Source organism: Macaca mulatta, chromosome 1 (assembly GCF_049350105.2).
Source record: "Macaca mulatta isolate MMU2019108-1 chromosome 1, T2T-MMU8v2.0, whole genome shotgun sequence".
NCBI classification, from domain to species: domain Eukaryota; kingdom Metazoa; phylum Chordata; class Mammalia; order Primates; family Cercopithecidae; genus Macaca; species Macaca mulatta.
The window spans coordinates 39,196,916-39,217,308 of NC_133406.1; the positions used below are offsets into that span (position 1 = coordinate 39,196,916).

The following is a 20,393-nucleotide window of genomic DNA, read 5'->3' on the forward strand; positions in this document are numbered from 1 at the left end:
AAGAAAAGAATACACAACAGTATCTTATTTACAAATATAGAAGTATAATGTATAAAGAAAAAAAAACTCTGAAATTTAGAAGAATGCTATTGATGGGAGTTTTCCATTTATTCACATCTTCAGTACATTTTTATTGAGTGGCCATTGTGAGGTTCACTCTCAGCAAGGCCCATCCCTCAGTCACCAGTAGTCAAGGGGTCAAACTGGCTCTCAGCTTCCAGGAATCGGTGCTCACTGCTAGGGTGAAATGGAGCAGATAGAAGCACATGTGGACTTCTTACTTTTATCTCACGTGGTTTAAGTGTTTCATAATAAATATTTGAAAGAAACCAAAGATAAAACTGGAAATTAATTAGAGACCATAAAGGTACTTTTGGAATTTTGAGACAGAGGGTGCTGCATAATTTACATTACTGTTATTTTTAATGAGGCTATATTCGGTATGAGATGATCTGCTTTCAGATCTATATGAGACTGCCTTTGTGACCTTGGACAAGTCACACAGCTTCTCAACTCAAACCAGCCACTCTACAGAGATTTACTGATGCCCCCACGATGTGCCCCAGGCCTTATACTGGAAACTAAGAATACAAATGTGAATCCAAAGCAATTCTGTCCTTGAGGGGTGATGGTAACTAAACCTGCCTCTAAAAGAGTTGGAGCAAGCGTAAAAACAAGTAATAGGTGTGACTGCACACGTTACACTCTTAATGACTGTACAAATGAAAAGCAGTAACAATGCTAATAGTTTTTGTTGACATTAATACTAGGTACCCTGAAAAGAGTACAAAAGAAATGTCTGGATACATGGAAAACCCTTTATAACCCAGGCAGTGGTTGAACAAATTCACTGTGGCTCCAACCTTAGAGGCAGAAAGACAGGCCTGTGTTGGGATTAGGTTCACCTGCATGAGACGGAAATCTCCAGATAACAGCAGCTTAACCAGGAGGGATGCTGATTTCCCTTCCATATCAGTGAAGTCTGGAGGAAGGCAGGCAGTCTGGTTATGGTGGCTCCACAGGGGTGTTGGGGCCCCAGACCTACTCCTGCTTTCTGCTCCATCACCTCTGTGGTGTGTCCCTCATCCTCAAGGAAGAGGAGACATCTAGACCTCCAGCCATCCATCTCTACTCTACTCTAGGCAGCAGGAGAAAGGAAGAGAAGAGTCGAGTCTGGCTGTTAGGTGTGACCAGCAGTCTGTGTATTGTAGAGAGACTCCAACCATGTCCTTCCTCCACACTGTCTCCTTTTCCTGTACACCCTGTGTGCATATCTGGCACCTCTGTGCACCTGGCCACCTTGAGCTGGGGGTCCACAACAGAGACTCCAGTTCTCCTACCAGGTGTTATCTATCAGGCAGGACCCTTTCACTTACAAGAGACAGAAAGCCCAGCTAAATCCAGCTTCAGTAAAGTGGGATTTTACAGGCTCCTGTAAATGAGGAGTCCTGGGGCAGAGCAGGCTTGATATGGGGCTCAGATGATATCACCAGGTCCAGTTTCTTTCTATTTACAGATCTTGCCTCCACCTTGCTCCATCCTTGTGAGTACAAATATCAACATCCCAAGATGGCTGTAGTGGCAGCTCTAGACCTCACAGTTTCACACATTTAAGAGCAACAGGAAGAACTATTTTGCCCTGAAGGTTCAATACCATTTTATTGGTTTTGATGAGATCACCAACCACAGTGCCCAGGGAAATGGGATTTAATGACTAGTTGAGGCCTGGGTCACCGGAGGGTGTCCCATTGAATCTCACTAACTGGGAACAGCCAAGAACCTGGGCCAGAAATACAGTGAGTGGGTGATCAGGGCAGCCAGGAAATAAGGAAACTGCTGTTGACCATCAAGTCCTGTGGATTCCACCTTTGTTAACTCTCTGCTCTGGTCCTTGCTGTCGTCCTGCCCCTGGTAGATTCAGGAGTACTGCAACATCCTCCCTTGGTTTCCCACCCACCCTACATGCTGCTACCAACAGTTCTTTCTGAATGCAAATGTCCCTTTATCTCTCTCCTCTCTAAACCCCTTTAGTAGATCCTGTTGCTTACAGAACAGTCTAGATCAGTGGTTGGAAAACTACAGCCCTTGGGACAAATCAGGTTTACCACCTGTTTTTGTGTGGCCAGTGAAATAATGGCTTCTACATTCTTAAATGGTTGAGGAAAGAAAACAAAAGATGAATGATGTTTCATGGCATAGAATTACATGGAATTCAAATTTCAGTGTCCATAAACAAAGCTTTACCAGAACACAGCCATGTTCATTTGTATACAGATGATCTATCTGGTGCTACAACAGAAAAACTGAATAGTTACAGCAGAGACCGCACAGCCTGCAGAGCCTAAAATATTTGCTGTCTGACCAGTTCACTGATCCTGGTCTACACTCTTTAGCTCAGTGTATGAGATACTTCTGTGATCCGGCACTTGGATCCAGCTGCTCTGCCCTCCTTGCAGATCCCTGGCTATTCCCTGTCCCTGCATACCTCTGTGCTGGCTCCTTTGCTAAAACACCCTCCTCCATGCCCATGTCTATCTGGTGAACGGTACTCAAGCATCAACTCTTTTATACATTTTTTCTTCAGCCAGGAGAAGTTGCCTTCACACTCCTTTTTGTCCCCACCGGAACCTGCATATGCTTCTTTCATGGCTCTTAAAATTTGTCACATTTGTATGTTTCCATTACATCACAGTCTCTACTCAGTACCAAATAAGTCTTGAAGAGCATTCAAGTAACCACATCTAGTGAAGCCCTGCTGTGCTGTAAGCCCTGTGCTAGGCATGGGAATATACCTCTGGACAAGAACTTTGTTATCTCATATCTCTGGCACCTGAATCTCTGTTTGGAACATAGTAGGTGCACAGTAAAGGCTGGCTAAACAAATACGTGGAAGAGTAGGGACATACAAACTGCTTAAGAGCCAAGAACAGCTTAAAGTCATCACAACAGTAGACCATGCCGTCAGCTCTAAAACATCCTACCAGTTGTTCTTTGGGCTGCTTTTATGGAGCAAGAATGAAGGGGGAGGCTAGGGAGGAAAGGTTGGCATCTGGCCTTGACTTCCTCTAGCCCTCAAGAATGTGATGGCTGCTGGTGTTCCCTCTGCTGCCACAGTAACAAATAAATGGAACAGATAATAAAAGTGACTGTGGGGTACTCTACAAATATGAAGTGGCATAGAAATGTAAAATAAGAATGCTCACACAATGAAAGTGTGGTACAAATAATGAAAACGTGTTGCATTCAGCAAGATCAGTGGTGCTTGAGCTAGGAACTTCAGCCCTACAAACTTTTGAATTCTTTTCTTTGCCCTGAAGCCTGCTTCCTGAGCTCTGCTTTACGTTTCCCCTAACCCCTGTTCTTCCCCTTGCCCTTCAGATGCTCAACCTGTTCGTGGCCGTCATCATGGACAACTTTGAGTACCTGACTCGGGACTCCTCCATCCTGGGGCCTCACCACTTGGACGAGTTTGTCCGCGTCTGGGCAGAATATGACCGAGCAGCATGGTGCGTAGGCCCCTCAGCCGTCCCAGCAGGGCCCAGAGCAAAGGTCTCTGGAGTTCCCAGGGAAGAGGTCGGAATTGGAGCCACCCAAATGCCTGCCTGTTGCAGAAGGAAAGGAGATTCCTCTTGATTGTGGCCCATGGAAGAGGCTCTGGTATCAAGCCAGTCACCAAAGACTTCTGAATCCTCCTTTCCCCTCTTTCCTTCTGTGACAGGGTTTTCCTTTTCTGGGCTGGTCTTATCACCCATCACCTCAGATTATTTGGGTTCAATCCCAAGAGAAGTTTCCCATAATCTTTTTCTGCCAATGGTTTAGTGGACTCCTTTGAGTTACCAGGGGGTTTGACAAGGGTTTTTGGCCAGCTGGACATCTGGCCACCATGATCAGTGCCTATGAGCATTTTCTCTTTCTCACTCCTCTCAGCAGATACAGTTGGATATAACTCTGAAATTATTCTTTTTAAAAAACCAAACAAGTTTTTCTTCCAACTGTTCCCTTAAACATTTGTGGATTTTTATCACATGGAACTAAATTAAATGGTAGGAATTGGTGAAGATAACCTCTTTACTGTCTCTCTTGCTGTTGAGTAGTTCTGAAGTGATAGCATGCCTTCTAGGCTCTAGAGCAGGGATTGGCAAACTACATCCCATGGGCAAAATTCAGCCCATTGTCTGTTTTTGCAAATAAAGTTTTATTGGAAGACAGCTCAACCATTCGTTTTATGTATTGTCTCTGGCTGCTTACATACTACAAGGAAGAGATGAGTGATTGTGACAGAGATGGTATGGTCCTCAAATTTGAAAGTATTTACTATAGAAATATTAGGTTGGAACAAAAGTAATTGCAAGCCATTTTTGCATCAACCTATAGTTTACTGTCAAAAAATTTATTGCCAAAAAGGTTTGCTAATCCCTGCTTTAGAATATAAAGGCAGAAAATACTGCCTTTTTTTTGGCCCTCATGACTGAGGACAAGGTGAGAGTTCTGTGAATGCTCACTCCAAAGGAACTGTCCTGTTCCAGGTCATTTTAGCTTTTGGGTCTTAACTCACCAATCTTCTATCCATTCTGGTCCCCCTCTGAAAAATACTACAAGAAATGTTATCCTTCACAGGCATGGACCAAGTTGCTTCCACCTGGAACCCCCTTCATGATCAGAGACTTTTCCCAAAAATCTATCCTCTGGTGAGGCTGTTGAACTTGGGTCACTGTTTTAGCGACTGGAAGGGTGAATCAGAATTCTTTCCTTCATTAATTATTAATGACTTAGGGTACAGAGTTATCTAAATCCATTCCTATTACAATGGCTGAGCAACAGCTTTTTCTTTCTGGTCTTACTTTCTAGTAAATAGATCTTAGAAAGCGATGGGCAGTGTGTTAGAGGAGAAGGCAGCCAGGCCTGCGTGTCTTCAGCTCCATGGCCTTGGACAAGTCACATAACCACTCTGGGCTTCTTTATCTGTAAAATGGCGATTGTGATACCTACATAACTTGCAAAGTGGTTATGAGGATGATATTAAATCATGTGTGTAACTGTTATTATAATCAACAATAACCACACGGGAATGCTACTTGGAATGTCTAGAAAATCGGTCTCTGTAAGCATGAATATCTATGGGATTGGGAGCCTAAGAAGGGACCTCTTCACTCACCCAAGAGGAGAAACCAACTGTGAGCAAAAAAGTCCATTGTTCATCTGGGCTCACTCAGGTATCCTTGGCTTCCAGAAACCCCAGCTTCTTGTGGTTTCATTTATCTTGGGATCCAAATGCCACGTGTATAAAGCATGCTTCTCCCTACTCATTCCAGTTGCTGGGAAGAAATGATTCCATGAGGATGAAACATGAGACTCAGACATGTGGACTGGGGAAGAGCAGAAAGACAAAGAATTTCTTCTGTGTGCTTTGAAATTCACAGTGTAACCCATTCTAGTTAGAGTTTGGTTGGCTTTCTTTATAAGATGGGTGAGGAAGACTAACAAAAGTAACATGAGCCAATGTCTTCAAAAGGAGGACTGACACCAGTTGCAAAAAAATGTCAGTCTGTAGCCACTTCCAACCCACCTACTTCCCAATCTCACTAAGGCAAAATGAAAGGACAACTGGCTGAATTACCTCAAGAGTTGGGAGACTTGGAGGTACTGATGAGCTGCTATCCAGAAGAAGAGGAGGAATCAACCCTCAAATTTCAAAAAGCCTAGAAAGAGTAAAGCTGGGCTGAAGCAGTAGTCTCCATATGGCTGCCAGCAAGGACTGAATGCACAGAGGTGGAGATGGCTGTGTTGATAATTTCCAGCGGAAACCCTGGTCTGTACCAGGGTGTATACAGACCTGCAAATTCCTGGGTGTTGCTGCTTTTTCTGGACCCTGACAGAGAAGATGCTGTAGCCACTGAAAATTAATCAATCATTAATTCTATCCCTTCCATAGGAAGCTAGTACTCTCTAGTGGGCTCCTGGGGAAAAGGTTGGTAAGATAGCTAGAATTCTGGCTGACTCCAGCCAAGCTGCTGTTGGCTGAGTGGCAGGAAGAGGGCTGCGGGGGAGAGTGTTCATGGCTTCCTCCCTGGCTGCTCTCTGAACACAGACCTCAGCAGGCTCCTACCGAGTAGAGAAGACTTGCTCAAGCTGAACGCAGAAAAATCTGTCACAAAGAGAAGCAAAGCCCTTTGTGATTTCCCTCATGCCAGCTGTGCTCCTTGCTAATTAGCCTAATGGGAAATTTGTCTCTTCCAGACTGCAGAAAGCCGCTGACTTTCCACTGCCCCTGACAAGCGGGTCTGAGTAACTGACTGTAATCAGTGTCTGTGAAAAGCAAACAGTTCGCAGTCCACTTCAAGGCAGCCTGGCATCTGCTCTGGACAGCAGTCTGAGTCATTTGTGAATTGGCAGGCTTTGTTCCTAGAAGCCTAGCTAGAGCCAGGGCTGTGTCTGCATCTGGCCAGGTGTGGGCCAGATAGGTATCATGGGGTGCTCTTGGTCATTAGGCAGTTCCCTTTGGCATTGAATGGGCACTGATTTCCTTAGAAAATTGCAGCAGTACAGTTTGGCAAGGTAATGGTTCTCTGGTGCTTACTGTTTTCAGTCTCTCCTGGTCTGGCTTTGCCAGGCCCAAGGAAAGAAGCTGCTCTGACCTCTTTCAGCCATCCTCTTCATGGCTAAGCTGTCATTTATTTCCCACCCTTCTCTGAGTGTCCTATTAACCCACCTGTGCTTCCTTTACAGCGGCAGGATCCCGTATAAGGATATGTACAAATTAGTGCGGGTGATCTCGCCTCCTCTGGGCCTGGGAGAGAACTGCCCCTACAGGGTGGCTTGCAAGGTTTGCCTCCCAGTCCCCAGCCATGACCTGCCGTGGGATGCAACATCTAACCCCTCCTCTCTGTCCTCTGCTCCACCACCACTGTGCCACATGAGGGAACCTTCATGTTGCTTTCCTTTGAGTTTAAAGAGGTCCAAACCCTTCCAGAACCAGCAGCTGTTATATAAGCAGAAGGGCATACTTTGGGGAAAAGGCAGAAGAGTTAAGAACTTCATATGAAGACCAATGTGATCACTCTCTTCTTCACATGCACACACTCATGTATGTGTGTGTATGTACATGTATACACACCCCACACACACACACACACACACACAGAGGTCCACCTTAGTCTGTATAATCAGAGGGACCTCTCCTTTCTCTATAGAATGCAGAAATGTTTTTAACCCAGCAAAAATTCTGGCTTATTTTCACTGGAGACAGAGAAGCCTCGTTTTAGCAAAATAGCGTCATCATCCCATACGTAACGTATGGAGTATGATCCCAGTGATCCCCCCTCCCAGCTCCTGGATGGTCTGGTCAGAATGACTATGAAAGCTATAGGACAGAAGGGGTGAGAAACAAAGAATTAGGGCAAGAGGTGAGAGTAGGTAAAAGAGGCATGGATTTGGTGCTGTGTGGAAGAAGGTAGTAATAGCTCAGAGAGTCTGGGAAGATCACAGTGAATGAAGCACTCCTGAGCAGAGTCCATGCCTTAGGTTCCTGCCATGGGTTGCTGTGAGGGATCTGAAGGGGCTGTCATAATTTCCAAGTCACTTCTTTGTCAGACCAAGGATATTGTTCAGGGGTGAGTAGAACCTCCCTGCTCAACTCTGCCATACCCGGAGAACTCTCTATATCCCAATGGCTCTACTAAGCCCCTATGTAAGGCCAAGCCTGCTAGGTAAGGAACCCTCTCCTGGTGCAAGTGGAGAGAAGCATGGGCTCCCTGGGGCATAGCACTGCCCAGGCAGCTGGAAGATGACCTAGGCTCAGGAAGGATGCCAGCCTGGACAATGGGATACAGCTGGCCTGGGATGGTGACACAGTGATTCCGTACTCAGGAGGCTGGACAGCTGCCTCTGCTGAGACTCTTTAAACTCCACCCTGGTGAAACCCGCAGCCGCATGTGGGAGAGCTGGGGAGGGTAGCATGGCATGCAAGATGCTCTTTCTCCTCCTGTTTTTGTTTCTTCTGTCCCCAGCATGCCATCGACCTGGCACATGCTGGGGAATAAAGAGCAGTCTTGTCCACAGAGCCAGGTGGAAGCAACGGGGCCAACTCTTTGAGCAGCAAGCACAGCCCACCACCTTCAGTGCAAGACGCCGCCTCCTGCTGCACACACACCACAGAGGGGGGATACACGACGTTCTGCCTGTGGGTTCAGTGGAGAATAGCCTGACTTTCAGGCCAGCGCCCCAGCCGGGGTCAGAAACTCCAACCCATGGCTGGAGCACCGTCTATCCGGTTTATACCGCTCACACACAGCCCTGGGAATTGAAAATAAGCTGTGCTGTATTGAGGAGGGATGAAGTGAACAGGGAAGTCAGGGGAATGCTAATCGAGGAGAAAATGAGTCCCCGTGACTGTTCCCATGGAGAGTCATAGGGACCGAAGGTTGCCACCAGTGTTCCTGGGTCTGTGTGGGGCATGATATAAACCGCACCAGGATGGAGTCATGTCTACGATTTGCCTTGATTAACAGGTTTCCTATTCTTTTCCCGTTTGTCCATTTTGTTTTGTTTTTCTTCTCCTGTTTTCTGTATTTTGTTCGTTTTTGCTCTCTGGGAATGCCTGTTCTCCTACCTGTCTGCATCCTTCGCCCCACTTCCTTCTCCTTTCCCTGCCACCTCCCTGCCCTGCTAACCCTCCCCATCCCAACTCACCACCCTCCATGAGCAGTGGCCGCATCCATTACACTGAGATGTATGAAATGCTGACTCTCATGTCACCTCCGCTAGGCCTCGGCAAGAGATGTCCCTCCAAAGTGGCATATAAGGTAGACCACCCCTTCTTTGTTCTGGGCTAGAGACCAACAGGAAATGGGATCTAGCTGTGGGGAGGCCAGAACATGGGGAGGAAGCCAGGCTGGGGAGGCGGAGGAGGGAACTAAGGAGGAAAGGCACGATGAGACTGAAGAGTCAGGAAGGTTCCCAGGACGAAGTCATGAGATAATACAAGGAATGGTTTTTAATACTGTTCAACATGTTTTTTTATTGTGGTATTTTGTGTTTCTACAACTGTGTGGCTTCTTGTGAGTGAGTTACCTGACAAGCAGTGTTAAGTGATGTGTTTCCTTTTAGAGGAGGCAGAGTGGTGGCCTATGGGATGGCATATATGGGCAAGAAGGAAGCCTACAGCAAAACAGCTATCAGTGCTCATATGCAAAGAAATATCTTCAATCAGATAAATTAAGGAAATCACGCAGAAATTCCCTTATACATGGAATTGTTAGGAGAAAATTACTTTAAACAAGAAATTTTTAGGAGAGAGGAAAACTCATAACAAATGTTTTCACCCATGACATAGGAAGAATGGCATAGGTTCCTTCTAGGTCTAAGAAGAAAAGAGGAACCTGTCTTCCATCCTGTGATAGACTGAGGAATGCAGCTCTATCCCACTAACCCAGCTACCCAATTCTCTTGGAAATACTCAAAATGAAGGGAAATCATGGGCACAAGTTGTATTCAGCATTAAATCTGACTTACTGGCATAACATAGTTATGGGGCCTGGCCCCGGAGTTGTGGGTGGATTCCCCCATGGCTTGCTGCTTAGAGATTATTGCACACTGGGAGTCATTTGCCCTTGGGGTGCTCATAGCTTTCGGACATGAGTTGTTTTGCCACCCATTAGTAATAGTTACTGTCGGTTCCCCTTTGCTATTTAGACTGACCCAGAACTCTGGAGCTCTTTCATTTACCTAGGAACACATCATAGTAATGTTTCCACTCCTCTAGATGTTTAAAGAAGTGGGAGAGAGATGGAACTCAAATCCAAACAAGAAACTGGCTTTCCACTCTAAGACACCATGTGGCATCAGCTTTAGGCAGGATGCTGCAATGGAACGTTAGAGACCCTTCTTTGGGAAGAGGTACTTCCCTCTCTGCCAGGCTGGTGGTTCTGCCAGAGGACATTCTCCTGCTGCTACCTCAAGTTGTATGGCCCCAGAGAGCATCTCACTGGAACATGGCCATTAGGGACCCTCATTCCCCCCAGTACATGGCTCCTCGTGCACAGCTTAGGGGCTGGCATCCTTTTTGCTCACGATGGCCACATCCAAAAGTACCAGGTGGTAGAATGTGGCCTTGAATTTGTACTTCTGGGATGAAGCTTGGTGGGAGAAGGGGAGCGGGGATTGGAGGAAAAGTAAAAGAACTCCAAAAGCAAGATACTCTCTGGAAAGTGGATTTGGCCATTTCAGTGTGATCCCTTTCTTTGGGTGAGGGGAACAAGGCCTGCCCACTCTGCTCCTGCCTGGGCCACCCTTCTCTCATTCTGTCTTCTCCGCTCTCCCCATCCTCCTACCCCAGAGCCTGTTTGCACTCTCCCCCTCGTTCACCCTGCTCCACCTCATCCTTTAGACAAGTTGGACTTATGCATGTTCAATCATGTGCTGGCAAATTTCATCTATTAAAGACTCAAAAAGGGGGCACCAGGATGCATCTTTCAAGTTAGATAAGCAAAGCAAAATCTCATTTCTCACTGTATTTCCATGTGAGTTTTATTCATGGGACAAGTGGAAATATGGAGCAGCCCTGAACAGGGAATGGAGCCACCTCCCAGAGCTGACTCCTTTCCTTGAGACACTTCTTTTAGAAATCACTTCCCATCCCTATCAAAGACATTCTTAGGACTCCATCGGGGGAGCCCTACAGAATGATTAGGGAAGCTCCTTCCCTTTGGAATTTGGCGTCATTCCCTCAGTGGAGAAAAAACAAACTCAAAAAAAAAAAAAAAAAAAAAAAAAAGCAGCAAATAAGCCTTCAATGAGAAGCAGGGAGAGAAGGACTGGGGCAGGGGATGGGGATCCTTGCCCTTCTTTTTTGTCTGTGCATTTGACCTCTGCCCTTTTCTTCCTTTCTCACTAAGGTGTCTTTCAATTTTTTTTTTTTTTTTTTTTTTTGTCTGCTGTTTCTTTTTTCTCTTTCACACAGAGGTTGGTCCTGATGAACATGCCAGTAGCTGAGGACATGACGGTCCACTTCACCTCCACACTTATGGCTTTGATCCGGACAGCTCTGGACATTAAAATTGCCAAAGGTAAGCTTAGGAAGGGAGGTGGGAAGGAGGAATTCTGGAACAACTCATGCAGGTGGCACAGGATGGAGATATTTGAACTGTCATCTATCCAGCTAAGGATACAACAATGCAGTCATCTGAACATCAAGTATCTGACTCAATCAATATTTACCATTTCCTTCTGGTACCATGAATGGTTTGATCATCTCCAGGGCTTCTTTCAGCTTTAAAAGTAATGATCTTCAGTGTCTGGCTCACAATAGGTATTCTAGAAATATTTATTGACCAAAGGTTAATTTTGTCCTTTTTTTCCATATATGGTTTATTTTTCTGAAGTCTTGAGAGGCTTCTGTGGCGGAAGGTGCTGTCATAGAGGCCACGGTAGTGTTTTATTCCTCTTGATTTCTAATCATTGGTTTAGGAGAGAACAGGTTTACTACTACCTCCAGGTGGACCTTTAGCCTTTCTGCTCTTGTGCAATCTAAATCCTTTTTAAAATCAGATCACTCTGACTATGGAGTTAGGGTTGCTGGAAGGATTCCTGTATGGATAAGAAGGCAGAGGAACGTATTTGCGGCTATTTTTATTTTCTCCTCTGATACACTGAGCACCCGGGAGGCTTTTAGAATGAATGAGGAAGTTGCTCTTAGTCTGAGGGTCTCGGATCTCTTGGCAGGATATCCCTGAGTCACTGAAAACGGGAGCCAAAATGTGTTCTGCTTCTTCAGCAGAAAGACCCGGTATTGCAAGATCCACTGTCACTAAGTGCCAAGATTTCTTCTTAAAATATGAGGTGCCCTGCTGATTCAGCTCCTACCTCCACCTTCTCCCTCAGTCCTGGTTATTTCCGGGTCTATTCTATTTATTAGTAATTTATCTTATTCTAGGTGGTGCAGACAGGCAGCAGCTAGACTCTGAGCTACAAAAGGAGACCCTAGCCATCTGGCCTCACCTATCCCAGAAGATGCTGGATCTGCTTGTGCCCATGCCCAAAGGTTTGGGTCTTCTCCTGGGTATCCTTGTCACTGTGGGCCCAGCAAATGAAGGCTACGTCTTTTGGGGGAACCCCAGAGTGATCAAAGAGATAAGGGAAGTTTGCCCTTTTATCCTTAAGTCCCTTTTGTGCTTATTAATTGAAAACATGTTCTTTAAGATAGGTCACTGTGGTTATGGATGAGACTTCCTGGGTGTATAGCTCCTTCCTTCCACATAATACTCCTCAGCAAACCCTCATGGGAGAAAGGATGTTGTCACTTAGCTATAGAGATTTAGAATGGTAGGCGTGATGCTTACTCATGTACTGCTTATCCTCAGTATCATCACCATCACTAGGTGGGCATGCAAGCCCCCTGAGGACAGATCAGGGGACCTATGCACTCTGCATCCTCAGATCCTGGGACCATGGGGACCCTCAATATATGCTGGATGAATGGGTGACTGACAGCGCAGACCTGTTCCAGAGAGTGGGTAACAAAGCTTAGAGGCTCCTCACTCTATCCCATCATCTTCTCCCTCTTCACCATCGTGCCACATTTGTGTTTTTAGCCTCTGACCTGACTGTGGGCAAAATCTATGCAGCAATGATGATCATGGACTACTATAAGCAGAGTAAGGTGAAGAAGCAGAGGCAGCAGCTGGAGGAACAGGTGAAGGTCAATGCCAGCATGCTAAGTGGGTGGGCCACGAGGAGTTGCAGGAGGGGATAGGCCTGTGCATCCCTGGGGCATAGTGCCCTGCAAGGACTTAGAAGCAGCAGTAATGGGTGCAGGGCCCAAGAACTTTGTAGTGACGTGGAATTAGAAACCCAGTGGATCAAAGGTTAAAATGGTCAAACAAGGGATAAATTATGTGCCTGTATTATCCATGTAAATTGTATGTTCCCCATAGCAAACTCCGTAGTCATTGGAATTCTTTTCTTCTCCTTCCCTCTTTTTACCCAGAAAAATGCCCCCATGTTCCAACGCATGGAGCCCTCATCTCTGCCTCAGGAGATCATCGCTAATGCCAAAGCCCTGCCATACCTCCAGCAGGACCCCGTTTCAGGCCTGTGAGTAGCACCAAAACATCCCTGGCATGGCTGCTTGCAATCTGTCACCCATGCTATTGTGCAGACCCCAAAACTCACTGCTCAGAAGGGCCCAAGAACGAATACTCTGAGCTTGAGTGATCGTTTTTCTGAGGTTGAATATCTTAAAATGATTTTCAGCAGGAGTAAGAGAAAAGCAGACTAAGCATACTTAGCACTGTGGTCAGCGTCAGAGACGGCGATCACTGTGAATGAACAATAGAAGAAGGGAGTTTCACTTGTCTTTTAATATACTTGGGTCTTAGTTGTAGTTCTATTGCGAAGAAGACTAATCTCCTCTCTAATTCTTGGCTATCGCTTCCCTGTGGATCTAGTGTGCTGCTGGAAGATAGAGCCTCCCTCACGGGTGCCATGCTGGCTGAGAGAACCAGTAGTAACTGCTTTCCCTGAGGTTGACACTTCTAGAGACACTATTTGCAGGATCTCACTTGATTCCCACTCTAGCAGCCTACTATACCCTGGAGGTATATATTAATATTACCACTTTACACATGAAGAAACTGGAGACTAACTGAGGTTAACTACGTTGCCTAAAGTCATGGCTAGTAGAATGTGGACCTGGAATTTAAGTTCCTTATTTCTGACCCCAGAGTGTTTTCCCTACACCATGTTTTCTTTAATAAACAAAAGGGACCTTATTCAGAAAGGGACCTTACTTTTTCTATAATAGGAGTGAAAATAAAACACAAATGAAGGAATTTTCCCATCCTTCTGAGTGATAAGCCTTAGCCCCAATTAATCTACTATAGCATATGTATCTCATAACATTGTATTTCTGTCATCAGCATTTAGTGTGCACCCAAAGAACACAAGTCTTTCTACTCAATGTAAATGAGCTTTTGTGATTGGATTTAACAAAGTCCCAGTTCTTACAAAACCAGGAATCACCAAATCGCATATATATATATATATATATATATATATATATATATATATTTTTTTTTTTTTTTTTTTTTTTGAGACAGAGTCTTGCTCTGTTGCCCAGGCCAGAGTACAGTGGCACCATCTCGGCTCACTGCAAGCTCTGCCTCCTGGGTTCACGCCATTCTCCTGCCTCAGCCTCCCGAGTAGCTGGGACTACAGGCGCCCACCACCACGCCCGGCTAATTTTTTGTATTTTTAGTAGAGACGGGGTTTCACAGTGTTCGCCAGGATGGTCTCGATCTCCTGACCTCATGATCCACCTGCCTCGGCCTCCCAGAGTGCTGGGACTACAGGCATGAGCCACCGCGCCGGGCCCAAATCGCATATCTTAATTACTAAGAGAGTGATACCCAGGACTTGGGAATGAGACCTCTATCGGAGTCATTTGGAATTGCTCAGATCATTTCTTTCTTTCTGCCTGTGGTGCTGGAGATCTGTTTTTGAAAAGCACTGCTTTCAGATATCAAAGTCCAACACCTTTGGAAGAGAAGACAAGACGAAGAGTCATGACCAAGGCCATTGGTTTATATATATATAATTTGATATATATACTATATATGTGTATATATATGTGTGTGTGTGTGTGTGTATATATATATATAAAATTTGATGTGATGAAGTGCAGGGTGTGAATTCTCCTGTCCACAGAAAACAAGTCAGTGTTTATCTTCTGCTTGTGCAGGAGGGAGGGAGGGAGGAAGGAAGTACGATCAGAACAGTGGGACCTCTCCACTGGAAGGGTTTATGCTGTTTTTTGTTTTTTGTTTTGCCAGTCCTTGGCTTAGAAATGGGGGACACACCCCCTAAATTGCAATCTCTGTTTTATCTACATTTTGCTATACAAATTAACCCCCCACCATAGGATCACTGGCTTTTCTCCCATATATTTATTGATCCATTTACTCATTGATTTTTACCAATATTTTTTAAGAGCCAATATGGCCCCAGAGCTGGCTTAGACACTGGGGCTACGGCAGAGAACAGGTCCCCATGGAGACAAATCTGGAAGAAGAAATTACAAGAACAATACAGGCAAACAGTGCTGAAGGGTGGGCTGTTGTGATGTCATGGAAACAGCTCACCCAGTTTGAGGGTTTAGAGAGGACTTCCTGAGGAAGTAACATTTGAGTGAGACTTGAAGACAAGCTCTTCAAGAGTAGTAAGAAAAAGTATGGTAAGTTTAAGGAACCTAAAATCTGTCATGATGGTTGGAGCATGGAGAGCTCAGAGGATGTGTTAAGTTACAGATTTGGAGAGATACACAGGGGCTAGTATTTTGGGGGCATTATAAGCAGGACAAAGAAGTTGGATTTTGTCTTAGGATAATGGGGTTTTATGCATCACAATGATGTGATCAGATGTGTGCTTTTTAAAATTCAGTATAAAGGGATTGGAGGAAAGCAATTCTAGAGGCAGGAACACCATTTCGTAGGTTATTACAGTTGTGTAAATTATCAGTGAGAGTAGCTTGGACTAGCAAGATGGAGACAGATGGTCAGATGTGAGATATTTGGTAGATAGACTGGATAGGATTTGGTGATTGATTTGCTACTTGGACTAAAGGGGAAGGAGGAAGCAGAGGATTCGGGGTGAAGCCTTTGGTAGGTGCGTGTTGGTGTATTTCCTGACATGGGGACACTGGTGGACCAGCAGGCTGGTTCCTCAGAACTGTGTTTCTAGAGCAATGCATCATTGTTCAGTCGAGGTTGATCTAGGAGTACAGTGGTAGACATAACAGATAGGGTCACTCCCTCAAATATGATGGAAAACCAGACATTAAACAGAGAGACATTGGAAAGAAGAAAAGTTGCATTTTCAGTGATTTAATTACGGAAAGAGTTTACAGGGCGGTAGGGAGTTGGAGTGAAGGGTTCTGCACCCTTGGAGTTGCCTCTATTAAAATCTCGAGGCAGAAACAAGCCTAGCCTATCCAATGAACTAAAAGAGGCTGGCGTGTCTCGAATTCAGGGAGCAAAGGGGAAAGTGGTACGAGAGGAGGTTAGTGAGGTAGGGACCAGATCGCGAGGGAGGCTGTGTTCAGAATTCTGGATTCTGTGCCCCAGCTTGACAAGGTTTTCAAAGTAGGAGATCACTCTGGCTTCTGGTTATTCAACTCTGTTAAGTGATTCCAAGGGTCCTTTCCCTCTCTTGAGGATTCTATAATTATTTACTCTCTGTAGGACAAAAAGGAACCCATTTCTTTCTTTCTGAGACATGACCTCACTCTGTTGCCCAGGCTGGACTACAGTGGCACAATCGGCTCACTGCAGCCTCGACTTCCTGGGCTCAAGTGAATCTCCTGCCTTTGCCTCCTGTGCAGCTGAGACCACCCCAGGCATGTGTTATCACTGCTGGCTAATTTTTTTTGTAGAGACAGGTCTCGCTTTGTTGCCCAGGTTGGTCTCGGACTCCTGAGCTGAAGCTATCGTCCTGGTTTGGCCTTCCAGAGTGCTGAGAGTACAGGTGTGAGCCACGGTGCAAAGCTGAGAACTCATTCTTTTACTGGCTGTGCTCAATCTTATTCCCAGTGGTTCTCAGGAGATGCCACCGTGAGGAAGATGACTGACATTAGGCAGGTCATTTAAATATCGTGAAAACTCAGCAAAAGCTGTCACTGGAAGCAAGCGGACAGATTAGGTGACTCTGCTCTTCACCTTCTTCTACAGAGGAAGACTCTGATCTTCCTCTGTAATCTAAAATTCATACCTATGGATTGTTTTTAAGTAACTGGCAATCCTTGCTCATGCCTTGAGTTTTCCATTGGATGCAGTCATTAGCAGTAGACTTAAAAGAAATGGTATCCCATCTCTCCCTCCTAGCTCCGCCACCAAGAGAGCTGCTACCCAGCCACTTACCCCGTCCTTCCTGCCATACTCTGGAAGCTCACTCTGCATTCTTGAGCAGGTGAGATGGTAGCTATTACCATACTGGTGGCAGTCAGCCAATAATTTGGCAACAGGCACCACATTCTCCAGAAAGCTTGGCTGCTGCTTTCTCTCCTAACCAGCCCAGTGGATCCCCCATCAGGTTAAGAGTGTCTGGAAGTACTAGACAGTGGTTTAACAACAAGCCTACTGTGCCAGTTCTCCATTCTTTTCCCTTGGAGGCCTCTAAACAACTGGGCAGACTTTGTCTCTGTCCTCTTTTCTCTCCACCATTTAAACCTCTTCCTACATTGCCATCAACCAAGAGGTTTTCATCTCATCACCACATCAGAACTCCTTCTCAGTTCACGAACCAACAGACTTAATGTATGGTACACAGTAGTCCTTCAATAAATGGCAATGGAATTGGACTGAATTGTTTTGTTTGGCCAGGGATGTTGGCAAAACAAGAACACATTCTTACTGTGAGTAGGGAAAATTTTTAAAAAGACCATGGCTGCTTAATACTGAAACAAACTGTTCGCTGCGTAAACTAGGATGTTTCTCCACCAAATGGGGAAACTGAGCAGAAACAGGTTTACAATCTAGCATTGGTTTTCCATATGGCTGAGTGTGACAAATGATATCATTTGTCACAGATATGCTAGTCCTCAGAATAATGAATGGTTCCAAAGGCAGGATGCAGGTTGAAAACACCAGTCTCTGTCTTTTCCAGTGCTTTTTTTTTTTTTTTTTTTTTTTTTTTTTTTTAATTTCAGGACTAGCCACGTGTAATTTTTTTGTAATTTCAGGACTAGGTTTACAAAAGCCAGTCAAGGCTAAAGGGTATTGCCCTACTGGAGTGGGAACTGCTAGTGGCAGCCGTGACATGACTGTCCCTCATTACTTCTGGATTTGACATTGCTTTTCAGGAGTGGCCGGAGTGGATACCCTTCGATGAGTCCACTCTCTCCCCAGGAGATATTCCAGTTGGCTTGTATGGACCCCGCCGATGATGGACAGTTCCAGGAACAGCAGTCTCTGGTGAATGCATGAGTTATATGACCTCAAAAATACTTCCGTGGTTTCCTAATCCCTCTTGCTAATTTTAATACATAGTCATGGTCCGTCAGGAATATCCATTCTGGTAGTTTAGCCAATTGCCCTGGAGGTGTCCTGCCTTAGCCCTTTTCTAGCCCAGTTTCTCATGTGCTCTGACAATGTTCCCTCTTTAGGTTTTATAGTCCCAGAGGTCCCTTCCCTGCAGCAGGAACTTAAATTGCCTTAGGCCAAGCCCTCTTTGTTTATGGCCCTGAGTATCAAGTGTAAGACCAGAAGTCACATACAAAATCTTGCCTTTGATGGGGAGCTTGAAGATGCATCACCAGAGAATGAGTGACACCAACCCTGCCTCTTAGTGTACCTAGGTACAGCTTGTGGGACACACGAATGCCCCATACCATTCCTTAGTGATGCCCACCTCCTCTAGAACCTAGCAGCAGCATGTACCACAGTGACGAGCTCCCTGCCAGGAGGCACAGAAGACTGTCCTACCTCTGCTCTGTGTGGGTTCAGTCACATTGTCCCTTTTGGTCACAATTCAAAGACATTGTAACAGGCCACTAAAGTCACTTCCCTTACCCCAAAATGAGTTTATTAGCATAAATGGTAAAATTCCTGGCCGGGCGCAATGGCTCACACCTATAATCCCAGCACTTTGGGAGGCTGAGGCTGGTGGATGACGAGGTCAGGAGATTGAGACCATCCTGGCTAACACAGTGAAACCCCATCTCTACTAAAAATACAAAAAAATTAGCCGGGCGTGGTGGCGGGCGCCTGTAGTCCCAGCTACTCGGAAGGCCGAGGCAGGAGAATGGCGTGAACCTGGGAGGTGGAGGTTGCAGGGAGCCGAGATCGTGCCACTGCACTCTAGCCTAGATGACAGAGCGAGATTCCATCTCAAAAAAAAAAAACCAAAAATTCCTGAGAGACCTATCGAGTCAAGTGAAAGCTTGAAGAAGAGAGGAGAGATTGAAGTTTTGGCTTAGCTAATACAAAGCTAAAATATGGTTCCTAAACATTGACTTTACCATTATTCCTGGTTCAGGAGCCATGAGCTCAAGGTCCCCCACCCCAACCTCAGCTTAGAATTGAAGCCCAAGCAGTCATTAGACTGAAAAGAAAAAAAGACAAAATCCAACCATTGCAAGTGTCTGTACAGACAGCTTATACTAAGTGAGTTCCATATCATTTAAATTCTGATTCAGCTGTGGCTCTTCTCTCCCCTTCATTTCTCTCCTGATCCCTCCCTGCTGCTACTGTGTGCCTCAGAGCCACCCTGAATGAATGACGTGTGATGGAATGGGCACCCCCTCAGAGGGCGAAAAACACTCAGTGGCTCAAACAAATGTATTATTCTATCTATCTCCTGCGAGTGCTGAGACAGAGAATCGTGCATGGTTGTGTGGGGGAAGACAGTTTGTCCAGACGCCCCCAGGGCTGAGTGAGTGACTGCCTGAGGGTGTTCTTGATGAGGCGGGTGGGAACTCGTGGAGTCATTCTCTGCCCTCCCCTCTGAGGAACTTAGCACCAAGACCTGTGGAATAATTGGTACAGATCGTTTGATTCTTAAAAAGGCCTCACAGCATTTTGCCTGCCTGGGGATGTGTCTAGTGGGAAAAAAATTGCAATAATGTGTCCTTTTTTTCACAGGGAGACTTTATGACATCATTTCTGCGGGTTCCCCAGGGCTGAGCCATAGTGCCAGGACTTTTTGGATATGTGTTCATCTCATTGTCAGTACTGGTGTCTGTAATTCAATTCAGGTGTCAGCCTGTGCTACACACTCACCACTGTGTACTTCTGCCCATCCCTCAGGGCCGCTGCTCCATGTCCTGAGGCGTGGCCGTGATTGTGTGTGTGCATATGGAGTGTGCGTCTCACACCACCTCTGATACCTGTAGACTGCAGTGTTGTTACCACGTCTGTTTGGAGTCAGAACTGTGTGCTGTATAAAGCATGTACTACAAACACTGTAACTCCCTCAAGAGCACCATAGCACATATCTTGGGAAAGTACCCCTCCCATACACACCGGAAACCACTCAGCCAAATGGTCACAGACGCTAAGGTGGGGGTCCCAGACATTTTCTTTTGGGCAATGCCCTACATGTTTTTAGGATGTCATTTCCTAAATATAAAATAGCTTTTTCTGGTACTATCTCCATCTGCCCAAGATGTTCTTAGATCTTTTAGTTGGGTAGCCCACGTAAACATCTCCCATACGGCTCTTTATGCAATGATACTAGCTATCTGTATAGAGCATGCACGACTGCCAAGCTAACATTCTTTAACCAGGAAACTAACAAAAATGACAGAACCTTAGAGATTTGCAGTCCAACCTAATAACATTCTAGGCTGGCACAGCCCAAAACAATAGCTCTTAGCCACGTGTGGCTAGTGCAAATAAAATATAAAC

General features: G+C 45.6%; 1 protein-coding gene across 3 annotated transcripts in view; it reads left to right on the forward strand.

The window, feature by feature from the left end:
- CACNA1E (calcium voltage-gated channel subunit alpha1 E) overlaps positions 1-20,393 on the forward strand; it is a 325,029-nt gene that overhangs the window by 296,069 nt on the left and 8,567 nt on the right. For all 3 annotated transcript variants that reach the window (XM_015122410.3, XM_015122438.3, XM_077986562.1), the window contains 7 exons: positions 3,379-3,506; positions 8,705-8,801; positions 10,958-11,063; positions 11,930-12,037; positions 12,588-12,688; positions 12,983-13,089; positions 17,849-17,960. In XM_015122410.3, the coding sequence (XP_014977896.3) occupies positions 3,379-3,506; positions 8,705-8,801; positions 10,958-11,063; positions 11,930-12,037; positions 12,588-12,688; positions 12,983-13,089; positions 17,849-17,960 (759 nt within the window). The remainder of the gene's footprint in view (positions 1-3,378; positions 3,507-8,704; positions 8,802-10,957; positions 11,064-11,929; positions 12,038-12,587; positions 12,689-12,982; positions 13,090-17,848; positions 17,961-20,393) is intronic.